General features: G+C 43.1%; 1 protein-coding gene across 1 annotated transcript in view; it reads left to right on the top strand.

Moving 5' to 3' along the window:
• The window catches only part of LOC126481215 (putative serine protease K12H4.7), a 68,202-nt gene extending 60,228 nt beyond the window's left edge, over positions 1 to 7,974 (top strand). The window contains exons 6-8 of the mRNA XM_050104819.1: positions 201 to 333; positions 6,169 to 6,338; positions 7,654 to 7,974. Of these exons, the coding sequence (XP_049960776.1) occupies positions 201 to 333; positions 6,169 to 6,338; positions 7,654 to 7,760 (410 nt within the window). The 3' untranslated portion in view covers positions 7,761 to 7,974. The remainder of the gene's footprint in view (positions 1 to 200; positions 334 to 6,168; positions 6,339 to 7,653) is intronic.
• Positions 7,975 to 12,238: the final 4,264 nt, after the last annotated feature.

Below are 12,238 nucleotides of genomic sequence, written 5' to 3'. Positions count from 1 at the left end.
ATCAGAATATTATATGATTTGCAATTTTATTTCTAATATTTTGTATTCTTAATTCCACTCAATGACAACTACACCATGTGCGCCTAACTAATTTTTGATTTGTTCACATATTGTAGTCTAGTTTTCGTTGACTCCTTTGTTTATGCATGGTGTTCCACACAATTCTGGAGATAGAGAATGTGACTTCCACTGTGTTTCAGCGCGTCAGTGGCTGTGGCAGACGTGCACAGAGTTCGGCTACTACCAGACCACGGACTCCGCCAACCAGCCGTTCGGCAACAGGATGACGCTGCCTTACTTCACTGACATGTGTGCCATACTTTACGGCTCAGAGTAAGTACTCGCCACCAGAGCTACAGACTGGTTGTTTCTCTTCTCAGTAGACAGTATCCCAGTAACATCACTGTACCTAAACGTCGAGGCATTTCCATTCCTTTTGAAACAGCACGTTACTCGAGGGACAGATATGATGGTTGACGCATGTGGCGTGTTAGGGCGTCTCTGTAAGGTCATTGTATTCTCTGAATTTCAGACGGAGCTCACTGCCTTATTCTGATATACTCTTCCTCTGTCTGGACCATTCTTGAACAAACAGTCAGATCCACATGCTAAGCCCCTTTTCTACTTTGGTGACCAACTTTTGTATAAAAGATTTTCAGGATAGAGCTATGAAATCAGTAGCGCTTAACTCAATCGTTTATTGAAAGAATGTTGGCGATTACTTGAAAGTATAGCCTCATGGATAGGATAAACTGCATATTTCAGCTCACTTCGCAACAATACCCAGATCACCATGCTGACAGAGGAAGCTAGTCGTTTGCCGTTCCTGTGTTGAGCTCAAACAGATGGCCCCGGAGTATTCTGTTGATCGTAAGACCGGTCACACATTTTCGGCCTTCACGTCATCATCGTTCCTCAGAAAACGTGAGTTTGCTTCAAACACAATTCTGTAGTTATATATACGAAGACAGTAACTTGTTCTCGAAAGAACAGTTACTGTTGATGACCCTGCAGCTTTTCCCTGGAATAAATGATGACTAACTGACAACCTCAGCTGCCGACAGGTGTTGTTGATATACCTCGATGTGGACAGCCGAAAATGTGTGCCCCCACCGGGACTCGAACCCGGGATCTCCTGCTTACATGGCAGACGCTCTATCCATCTGAGCCACCGAGGACACAGCTGAATAGCGCGACTGCAGGGACTTATCCCTTACACGCCTCCCGTGAGACTCACATTCCCAACTGTCCACAATTCTACATATGTATTGTACCTTATAGACATTTGCCCACCCACTCATTACTCGCGCACGCTTTGGCGTTTCCCGTAAGAGTTTGGGCAACCTGTGCGCATTCGCACAGGGAAAAGCTGCACGGTCATCAACAGTAACTGTTCTTTCGAGAACAAGTTACTGTCTTCGTATATATAGTTAAAGGCTAGCCATTGACCTTCGTTCTGCGTTTTGCCACCAGCTTTTCATCTGCTAGTGAAGTTCGGTGTTATGATTGTGCTGTCTGCGCGTAAGAAAATGCGTATGGGGTAGGGATGAGTGGGGGGGGGGGAGGGGAACTTGTTTCTAAGGGTCGTGAATAACTGGACTAAAGCAACACAGTGAGAAGATACTAGTAAAATACTCAAATATACTTCAATACGCTGGGCAATGATTCATTCTGCCACATATGAACCTCTTTCTCGTCAATGGAAAACACCAATCAGCGAATAAACTATGGAGCACCCACACATCAACCAACTTATTACATCTTAGTGACTGAGAATATACTAGAAACATCATGCTTCTGTGTGAGCTCTGTTGCGCATTCAGGCTCCGAAATTTTATGCTGAAACAAAAGCACTAAGGCCACAGCTGATACTGAACAATTTTTTCATCTAGCCATGGTACTCTTTTTGTTTATCCTTCTGCAATCAGAGGTTATAGTCACACGCTGGTAACCTATATGGCAGCGAGACGAACTTCAGCCTTGCTTCCTTCGTCCCTTCTATTCCCTCCGCTTTCGTCTAAGATTCGACATGTTTCTCATTGTTGGCTCACAGAAGATGCAGCAGCCAAAGCAGGTGGAAACCATACGACAGCTGATATTTAAATGGAATTCATAGTACAGTCTTCTGGAAAAGTCATCGCAGCGGTATCTACAACATGAGGCAAGATGCATGATGACTTACACTGCCAGAGTCTATAAATTAATGAGAACCTTACAGAAATGAGAAGAATCAGAGTAAGTATACTGTCAGTGGAAGACTCTGGTTATTGTCTAGTTTCGTGCTCATAATGTTCTGGCAGTTTTCTTCGTATTTCTAGCGTAAAGCTCTCGAAGTTAATGTTACATTAAACATTTTACTCACCGATAGCTGCAAAGCTTCTGGACCATGCAGGGTGTCCCTCCTAAGAATCTTCAGGTGAAGATTCTTCGTATTTCTAGCGTAAAGCTCTCGAAGTTAATGTTACATTAAACATTTTACTCACCGATAGCTGCAAAGCTTCTGGACCATGCAGGGTGAATCTTCTTCAGGTGAATCTTCTCTAATATGTGGACAGATATTTGCAATTTGGTTTTTGCATTGCATAGCTGGTGCCAGACCAAAGAAACACTGTTCGTCACATCTTTCATGCGACGCCCACTGTCGACGGAAAGCGACCGTTCATTTCCTGTTGCAAAGAAAACTGTTTTTATAGCGAAATTTTAATACCCATAGAGCGGGCCAAAATTAGTCTAGTGCGATATCTGTTTTATCGATATGTATTAACAGGGACAGTTCCCTAGCAGCGACTCAGTTGCCCTGCTCCATGGCGGTAGCAGTCAGCGCCGGCAAAGATGGTGCTACCGCTGCTGCAGTACTGGTTATTCTTCCTGTTTTAGTGTCCGTGTTAAAACATATCAATAAAACGAATATCGCACTAGACTAATCTGCGACCACCCTATCGAACAGGCACGTAAAAGTCCGCTTTAAAAATCTTCTGTTTGTAACAGAAAACCAATCGACGCTTTCCGTCAACTCTGGGCGCCACCTGAAAGATATAGCAGTTTTTATTTGGGCTGGCTATAGCTAAAAACTGCGAAAACGAAATTGTGCATATCTGCCGAAACGCCAGGGAAAATGCGCTTGACGACTCTTAACCCCGAATATCTTTAAGGGTATGTCACAATTACAGTAATTCTCCACCACAGGATTCATTTGCTTGCAAGGATTACCAATACCAAACAAAGCTCGTTGTGTTCATTACATGAGAATAAGGAGAACGGTAGACAGCTGCTGATGAATCTTCCTGGTTGTTCGGTCGCGGCCTGTGAAACTTTTTCGTTCTTGACGTCCAAAGCTCCTTTTGGCATCTTCAGAGATGTCCAAAGCAGCTCTGGATGAAACGTCAAGAATGCGAAAGTTTTATGGGCCACGAACGAACAGCCCGAAAGGTTCACCTACAGCTAAGACAACCGGCCATAAAAGCCTTCACTGCATGACTAGCTCTGTGGACAGTCCCTTAGCATCAGCTAAGCTGTGTGGTAGTTAGACATTATACTAACGTTTCATACGAAAATCTTGTAAAAATCTTCCAAAATATGTTTTTGTAGCTTTTAATCGTTGTAACAGCTGAGAGCTATAGTGCTTCTAAAGTTTAGAATTGTTTGACAGATAAAATACGTTTATTTTAGAAAAGGGTGCAGTGAAGTATCGCCAACTATTTGTTCTTAAATTATTTCTTGGATATTTCTGTAATACTGTTTATAAAGCTAGGTAATGATAAGATTGATACAGTAACTCGTATCGTGTATTCAGGATTGAACTGTTGATTCCTGCTTTGAATGGGAGAGCGAAAATATTTTGTTTCATTTTTAAACATTTAATCCAGTCTGTATTTAGCGACTGTATAAGTCCACACGAAACGAATTTTGTGCAGAGTTTTTCATTTTCAATCAAAAGTTTCCCAGTGAAGATTCCATTATGATTTTTCTTCGTAGCCCTACATTAGATTTATGCATGACGTACATAAAACTCAGTTTTCATGTGATTCAGCCAGATTATACACATGTTTGTCGAGTATGCCCGCAGTTCTCAATCTGCTGCTATCCTTGTTGTGTTGGCTGAAGATCCAACACCGTGTTACTAGAGGAGGCCGAAATGCACGCGTTTTAGCTCACGAAGGCTGGCGTGAGGAGGGAAGAACTATACTGACGTGAGGTCTGTGACACGACAAGGAATGAGAATTCAGAAAGCGGACGTAATTAGTTTCTTACTTAACTTTAACCCATTAATGATGAACGTCGCTCTTGACGGTACATGATTCACAATATTATCTGTTCAGAATTCATTCTAGTTACTGAATATGGCGCCTTGTTAGGTCGTAGCAATAGACATAGCTGAAGACTATGCTAAACTGTCGTCTCTGCAAATGAGAGCGTATGTAGACAGTGAACCATCGCTAGCAAAGTCGGCTGTATAACTGGGGCAAGTGCTAGGGAGTCTCTTTAGACTAGACCTGCCGCGTGGCGGCGCTCGGTCTGCAATCACTGATAGTGGCGACATGCGGGTCCGACGTATACTAACGGACCGCGGCCGATTTAAAGGCTACCACCTAGCAAGTGTGGTGACTGGCGGTGACACCACAATCCTTTTCCTTCATCATAATATTGCAGTATACAGGGTGAAAAGTACTTAAACCGACAAACTCCGGGAGATTGTAGGGGACATCAAAACAAATATTTTTCCCTAATGTCATTTTTTCCTATGAGGATTGTTTAAACCGGTGGAGGCCGTATTACGCTCGCTAGTTGTTAGACGCCGTATCACGATCTTCAGTTGTTAGAGGGCATATTACGCTCTTCAGTTGTAGGCAACTGCTGTCCACCAGTGTAGTAGTGCATTGTCTCTGTTTACTAATGGAGCGATACACCTGGAGTGAGTACACTGATATGGTTGGTGCGTATTACGCAGCGCACCACAACGGACGAGCTGCACAGTGTGTTTATCAACAACAATATCCTAATCACCGTATCCAGCATCATACGACCTTTGCTGCTGTGTACCAACGTCTGCGTGAGACCGATTCATTTAGCGGATTACCTGGACAGGGACGCCGTCGCACGGTAAGAACGCTGCAATTTGAGGAAGCTGTCTTGCAGCATGTGTAGCGGCATCCTTCAATCAGTGTGGTTCTTCGTTAATGTGTGGGTCAGTGTTGTTGGGGACCGTTAATTGGGCCGTATCTGCTACCTAGGCCATTAAGTGGCAGCCACTATTACAATTTTCTCGCCAGAGCATTGCCAGAATTGCTGGAAGACGTCCCGCTTCCTACAAGACAGCGCATGTGGTTCCAACATGACGGGGCGCCGACACTTTTCGGTCGTCGTGTGCGTCGATTCCTGGACCGACGGTTCCCAAAAACGTTGATTTGCAGAGGTGGTCCTGTACCATGGCCTGCTCGATCCCCAGACATGTCCTCTCTGGACTTCCTGTGTGGAGAGAGATGCGCAACCCTGTTTACGCAACTCTTGTTGCATCAGAAGAGGATCTGGTTGCCCGGATAGTAGCAGCAGCAGGAACAATTCAGGATACTCCTGGGGTTTTTGCCCAAGTCAGACAGAACGTGATCCGACGGTGTAACCTTTATTTACGTGTCAATGGAGGCATTTTTGAAAATCTAATGTAACTGAAATTGGGTTGTGATAATGTGTTGTCTCTTGGTCATAAAAATATGGAAAAGTGTTTGTTGGTTTAATTAATTTGCGACCAGAGAAATCTTCCTCTTCCGGTTTAAATACTCCTCATAGGAAAAAATTACATTAGGGAAAAATATTTGTTTTGATGTCCCCTACAACCTCCCAGAGTTTGTCGGTTTAAATACTTTTCACCCTGTAGATAAAAATTTAAATCAATGGTGGAATTCGAAAATTTTTATGGGATTGGGATTCGAATCCAGATCCGTCGCTTACTAGGTAGATGTGCTGACCACGGAGTCATTTTTTTTTTCGGTATTGTTCGTTGCGTTTGGTCTGGGTGGACGTCACAAGACATCCGTTCAAGGATTTGGGATAGACTGTGCCTCCTAGAAACTGAAGGTTGAGTCAACTATCATGTCTAGATAGGGAATAGGGGCAGTGTAGGTACCTTTCGAGCAACTGTGTCCCAGCGTTTCCATGATGTTTCTGTTTCAGGTACACGGCGGAGCGCGTGGAGGAAGGGGTGACGAACGCCAACTTGCTGTACGGGGGTCGCAACCCCGACGTCACCAACGTCGCCTTCGTGAACGGCGGCCTCGACCCGTGGCACGCACTCGGAGTCCTCGAGGACATCAACGAATCGTCTCCAGCCATCATCATTGAGTGTTAGTATCTCACTCCAGCACTGTATTCATGTAATCACCTACAGAGGGGTCCAAAAAATGTATCCACTGTTTAAAAGCCCATAACTGGCCAACTAATTGACGGAGTTGTCTCACCTTTGGTAGTGTAATAGTTTGTAGTTCCGGCAATCGCCACATAAGCGTCGTATTGCGTTGTTTTGTTTTATCAAATGGTTCAAATGGCTCTGAGCACTATGGGACTTAACTTCTGAGGTCATCAGTCCCCTAGAACTTAGAACTACTTAAACCTAACTAACCTAAGGACATCACACACATCTATGTCCTAGGCAGGATTCGAACCTGTGACTGTAGCGGTCGCGTGGCTCCAGACTGTAGCGCCTATAACCACGAATGTTAAGATGGCACAGTATTAGTTTACACACACAGCACGAGCAATGAACAAAAAAGTCATTCCTCAGATGAAACTGACACTTCACTTACGTTACTGCGCAGCATGTATCAACATTGCAATAACAAAATTTCACTGATATAAACGCCATCTGCAAGCCACGTCGAGAATTTACCCCTTGCCTTCGTACGTAGTTATGGATGATTATTTGTATGGAAAGCGTAGTCTTGTACGGAAGTGAGAAGAGGACGGTAAACAGTTGACACAAGAATAGACAGCATCTTTTTGCATTGTAGTGCTACAGAAGAATTCAGAAGATGAGGTTGGTAGACAACAACAAATAATGATCAGGTACAGCAGCGAAATCGGGTAAAAAAGAAATTTATAGTAGAAATGAACTAAATGGAGGGATCGACTGACATTGCACACTCTGAGGCAACCATGAATTCACCATGGTAATGGAGGGAAGTGTGGTGCGTAAGAACTATAGAAGGAGGCCAAACGTTGATTACGGTAAGCATGTTCAAATGGATGAAGGTTGCAGGAGTTTTGCAGAAATGATTAGGCTCACACAGGATAGACTAACGTTTCCAATTTATTCTTGATCTGAAAAACCATGTAGTTTGATAAAGGAACAAACCACATTTAACATGTAACACATTGGAACTCGCAGAGGCGGTGAAGCATCATCAACAGAGAAGGCCACATATTGGCCACTAGACAAGACATGGGGCAGATCTATGATTATATCGGGGAAGTTTGCAGACTGGAAGTGGTGTCTAAGAACAAGGGCTGGACAGATGGAAAGTCCTAGCCAACAACTAAATGCATTGGTAATTCTCGGTGGAGGCCCAATGTTGCACTAGTAATTATAATATCTGGTGATACACGAGCTTTCATGTCCCTACTTCAGTCCTGGAGGTGACCTGGTGTGTTTCCTGTTTACAGACCAGTCTCACTGCTCGGACCTGTACTCCCCGTCACTCCTGGACATCCCACAGCTGACGGCAGCCCGAGAGAAGATCGCGCAGCTGGTCGCCCAGTGGATCAGCTAGAGCGCACACAGCAGGTCAAGAGTGCTGGACAGATGTGTAATCAATTACTACTAATAAAGCAAGAGATAAAAACTATCTTAAATCCTTCCCAATCCACCTTATGTACTGGACTTTATCACACAGGGCACTTAAGGGATTGGAACACACTGGAATATGCATCGTCTATGGTTGCATATGAAGATTATTTTCAAGTTAATTTAAGTGGTACGTATGGAACACTAAACACTGAATGCTAAAAATGACTTATACAGCGACATTATATTAAAGATTACCTAAAAAATCGGAACAACCCTGTATTTTATTCAAATCTGGTACTGTCTTAAAACCAATCAGGCCAACAAGAAACATAAATGTTGCAAGGAAAATATTCATACACACATCCTACCTGTACAGTGTTTCATCCCACGCATTGAACACAAGAAACTTTGAAACATTAGTAGCAATTAATGAAAGCAATTGTAAATATATTATCAATAGAGAGAAGCAATATTGTGGTGTAAACGTCTGGGTTGACAACAATAGTTATTCAACAGATAAAGTACACATTTAATTGGGCTTAAAAATTCCCACAACACAAATATAAGTGCTCAGCTCTGAATAATAGTACAATATGTTAAGCTACTTTTCAACTACATCAGCGCATCATGAAAAAAGTTAGTGAACATTGATATATACGTAGTATAAATTGCAGTACTGTCGCTGTGTAATTTATCTACCTTTATCTTCCTCTTCCTCTTTTGGTGCAACGATTGGATCTTCGACTACTAACCATAATGTTATGAATCTTGTGTTCGATTCACTCCCAATATACGAGTAGTGAGTCACCCTCAATCTGCCGACGACCTTGTCTAAAAGGTTGAAGGGGCACATAGAGTTCAATGTAACGATCTTGCCTTTGGGATGGGAAACTACCCTGAATGTGGAAGACTCAATAATAACCAATGTAGCACGATTAAGAAGAAGGCAATTGAAACGCCTGCTTTAAATACACATTATGTGCATAAAAAAAACATTTTTCTGTTGAAAAACATTCCAGTTCATTTACCTATTCACGTCTCCAAATTAGAACTGTTAAGGCGGAGTGTGTCCATAAGAAAACAGGAAAACACCAAAAATCGAAATCCAACTAAAGGGTAGCATTCTACGAGTTTGAAAACGAAAATATACTGCCTGAATTTAGATTTAGTAGAAGTGAATGAACCTATAAAAGGTCAATTAATACAATTATCTGAGTCAGTCATTCTTTTTATTAAATTCCACAACGCCCCCATTTAATCCTCATATCCACATCTATACTCCGCGAGCCACCTTACGGTGTGTGGCGGAGGGTACTTATTGTACCACTATCTGATCCCCCCTTCCCTGTTCCATTCACGAATTGTGCGTGGGAAGAACGACTGCTTGTAAGTCTCCGTATTTGCTCTAATTTCTCGGATCTTTTCGTTGTGATCATTACGCGAGATATATGTGGGCGGTAGTAATATGTTGCCCATCTCTTCCCGGAATGTGCTCTCTCGTAATTTCGATAATAAACCTCTCCGTATTGCGTAACGCCTTTCTTGAAGTGTCCGCCACTGGAGCTTGTTCAGCATCTCCGTAACGCTCTCGCGCTGACTAAATGTCCCCATGACGAATCGCGCTGCTTTTCGCTGGATCATGTCTATCTCTTCTATTAATCCAACCTGGTAAGGGTCCCATACTGATGAGCAATACTCAAGAATCGGACGAACAAGCGTTTTGTAAGCTACTTCTTTCGTCGATGAGTCACATTTTCTTAGAATTCTTCCTATGAATCTCAACCTGGCGCCTGCTTTTCCCACTATTTGTTTTATGTGATCATTCCACTTCAGATCGCTCCGGATAGTAACTCCTAAGTATTTTACGGTCGTTACCGCTTCCAATGATTTACCACCTATGGCATAATCGTACTGGAATGGATTTCTGCCCCTATGTATGCGCATTATATTACATTTATCTACGTTTAGGGAAAGCTGCCAGCTGTCGCACGATGCATTAATCCTCTGCAGGTCCTCCTGGAGTACGTACGAGTCTTCTGATGTTGCTACTTTCTTGTAGACAACCGTGTCATCTGCAAATAGCCTCACGGAGCTACCGATGTTGTCAACTAAGTCATTTATGTATATTGTAAACAATAAAGGTCCTATCACGCTTCCCTGCGGTACTCCCGAAATTACCTCTACATCTGCAGATTTTGAACCGTTAAGAATGACATGTTGTGTTCTTTCTTCTAGGAAATCCTGAATCCAATCACAAACCTGGTCCGATATTCCGTAAGCTCGTATTTTTTTCACTAAACGTAAGTGCGGAACCGTATCAAATGCCTTCCTGAAGTCCAGGAATACGGCATCAATCTGCTCGCCAGTGTCTACGGCACTGTGAATTTCTTGGGCAAATAGGGCGAGCTGAGTTTCACATGATCTCTGTTTGCGGAATCCATGTTGGTTATGATGAAGGAGATTTGTATTACCTAAGAACGTCATAATACGAGAACACAAAACATGTTCCATTATTCTACAACAGATTGACGTAAGCGAAATAGGCCTATAATTATTCGCATCTGATTTATGACCCTTCTTGAAAATGGGAACGACCTGCGCTTTCTTCCAGTCGCTAGGTACTTTACGTTCTTCCAGCGATCTACGATAAATTGCTGATAGAAAGGGGGCAAGTTCTTTAGCATAATCACTGTAGAATCTTAAGGGTATCTCGTCTGGTCCGGATGCTTTTCCGCTACTAAGTGATAGCAGTTGTTTTTCAATTCCGATATCGTTTATTTCAATATTTTCCATTTTGGCGTCCGTGCGACGGCTGAAGTCAGGGACCGTGTTACGATTTTCCGCAGTGAAACAGTTTCGGAACACTGAATTCAGTATTTCTGCCTTTCTTCGGTCGTCCTCTGTTTTGGTGCCATCGTGGTCAACGAGTGACTGAATAGGGGATTTAGATCCGCTTACCGATTTTACATATGACCAAAACTTTTTAGGGTTCTTGTTTAGATTGTTTGCCAATGTTTTATGTTCGAATTCGTTGAATGCTTCTCTCATTGCTCTCTTTACGTTCTTTTTCGCTTCGTTCAGCTTTTCCTTATCAGCTATGATTCGACTACTCTTAAACCTATGATGAAGCTTTCTTTGTTTCAGTAGTACCTTTCGTACATGATTGTTATACCACGGTGGATCTTTCCCCTCGCTTTGGACCTTAGTCGGTACGAACTTATCTAAGGCGTACTGGACGATGTTTCTGAATTTTTTCCATTTTTGTTCCACATCCTCTTCCTCAGAAATGAACGTTTGATGGTGGTCACTCAGATATTCTGCGATTTGTGCCCTATCACTCTTGTTAAGCAAATATATTTTCCTTCCTTTCTTGGCATTTCTTATTACACTTGTAGTCATTGATGCAACCACTGACTTATGATCACTGATACCCTCTTCTACATTCACGGAGTCGAAAAGTTCCGGTCTATTTGTTGCTATGAGGTCTAAAACGTTAGCTTCACGAGTTGGTTCTCTAACTATCTGCTCGAAGTAATTCTCGGACAAGGCAGTCAGGATAATGTCACAAGAGTCTCTGTCCCTGGCTCCAGTTCTGATTGTGTGACTATCCCATTCTATACCTGGTAGATTGAAGTCTCCCCCTATTACAATAGTATGATCACGAAACTTCTTCACGACGTTCTGCAGGTTCTCTCTGAGGCGCTCAACTACTACGGTTGCTGATGCAGGTGGTCTATAGAAGCATCCGACTATCATATCTGACCCACCTTTGATACTTAACTTAACCCAGATTATTTCACATTCGCATTCGCTAATAACTTCACTGGATATTATTGAATTCTTTACTGCTATAAATACTCCTCCACCATTGGCGTTTATCCTATCCTTGCGGTATATATTCCATTCTGTGTCTAGGATTTCGTTACTGTTCACTTCCGGTTTTAACCAACTTTCCGTTCCTAATACTATATGCGCACTATTTCCTTCAATAAGAGATACTAATTCAGGAACCTTGCCCTGGATACTCCTGCAGTTTACCAATATTACGTTAACTTTTCCTGTTTTTGGTCTCTGAGGACGGACGTTCTTTATCAACGATGATAATGTCCTCTCTGGTAAGCCGTCAGGTATTTTATCGTTTCGCCCGAGGGGGGGTCCCTCTAACCTAAAAAACCCCCGTGTGCACGCCACACGTACTCTGCTACCCTAGTAGCTGCTTCCGGTGTGTAGTGCACACCTGACCTGTCTAGGGGGGCCCTACAGTTCTCCACCCAATAACGGAGGTCGATGAATTTGCAACCATTATAGTCGCAGAGTCGTCTGAGCCTCTGGTTTAGACCCTCCACACGGCTCCAAACCAGAGGACCGCGATCGACTCTGGGCACTATGCTGCAGATATTAAGCTCAGCTTGCACTCCGCGTGCGATGCTGGTTGTCTTCACCAAATCAGCCAGCCGCCGG

The sequence above is a fragment of the Schistocerca serialis genome, chromosome 5 (assembly GCF_023864345.2).
Source record: "Schistocerca serialis cubense isolate TAMUIC-IGC-003099 chromosome 5, iqSchSeri2.2, whole genome shotgun sequence".
In the NCBI taxonomy this organism is placed as follows: domain Eukaryota; kingdom Metazoa; phylum Arthropoda; class Insecta; order Orthoptera; family Acrididae; genus Schistocerca; species Schistocerca serialis.
The sequence above is the reverse complement of the archived record's forward strand: the minus strand, read 5'-3'. Positions and strand labels throughout refer to the sequence as shown.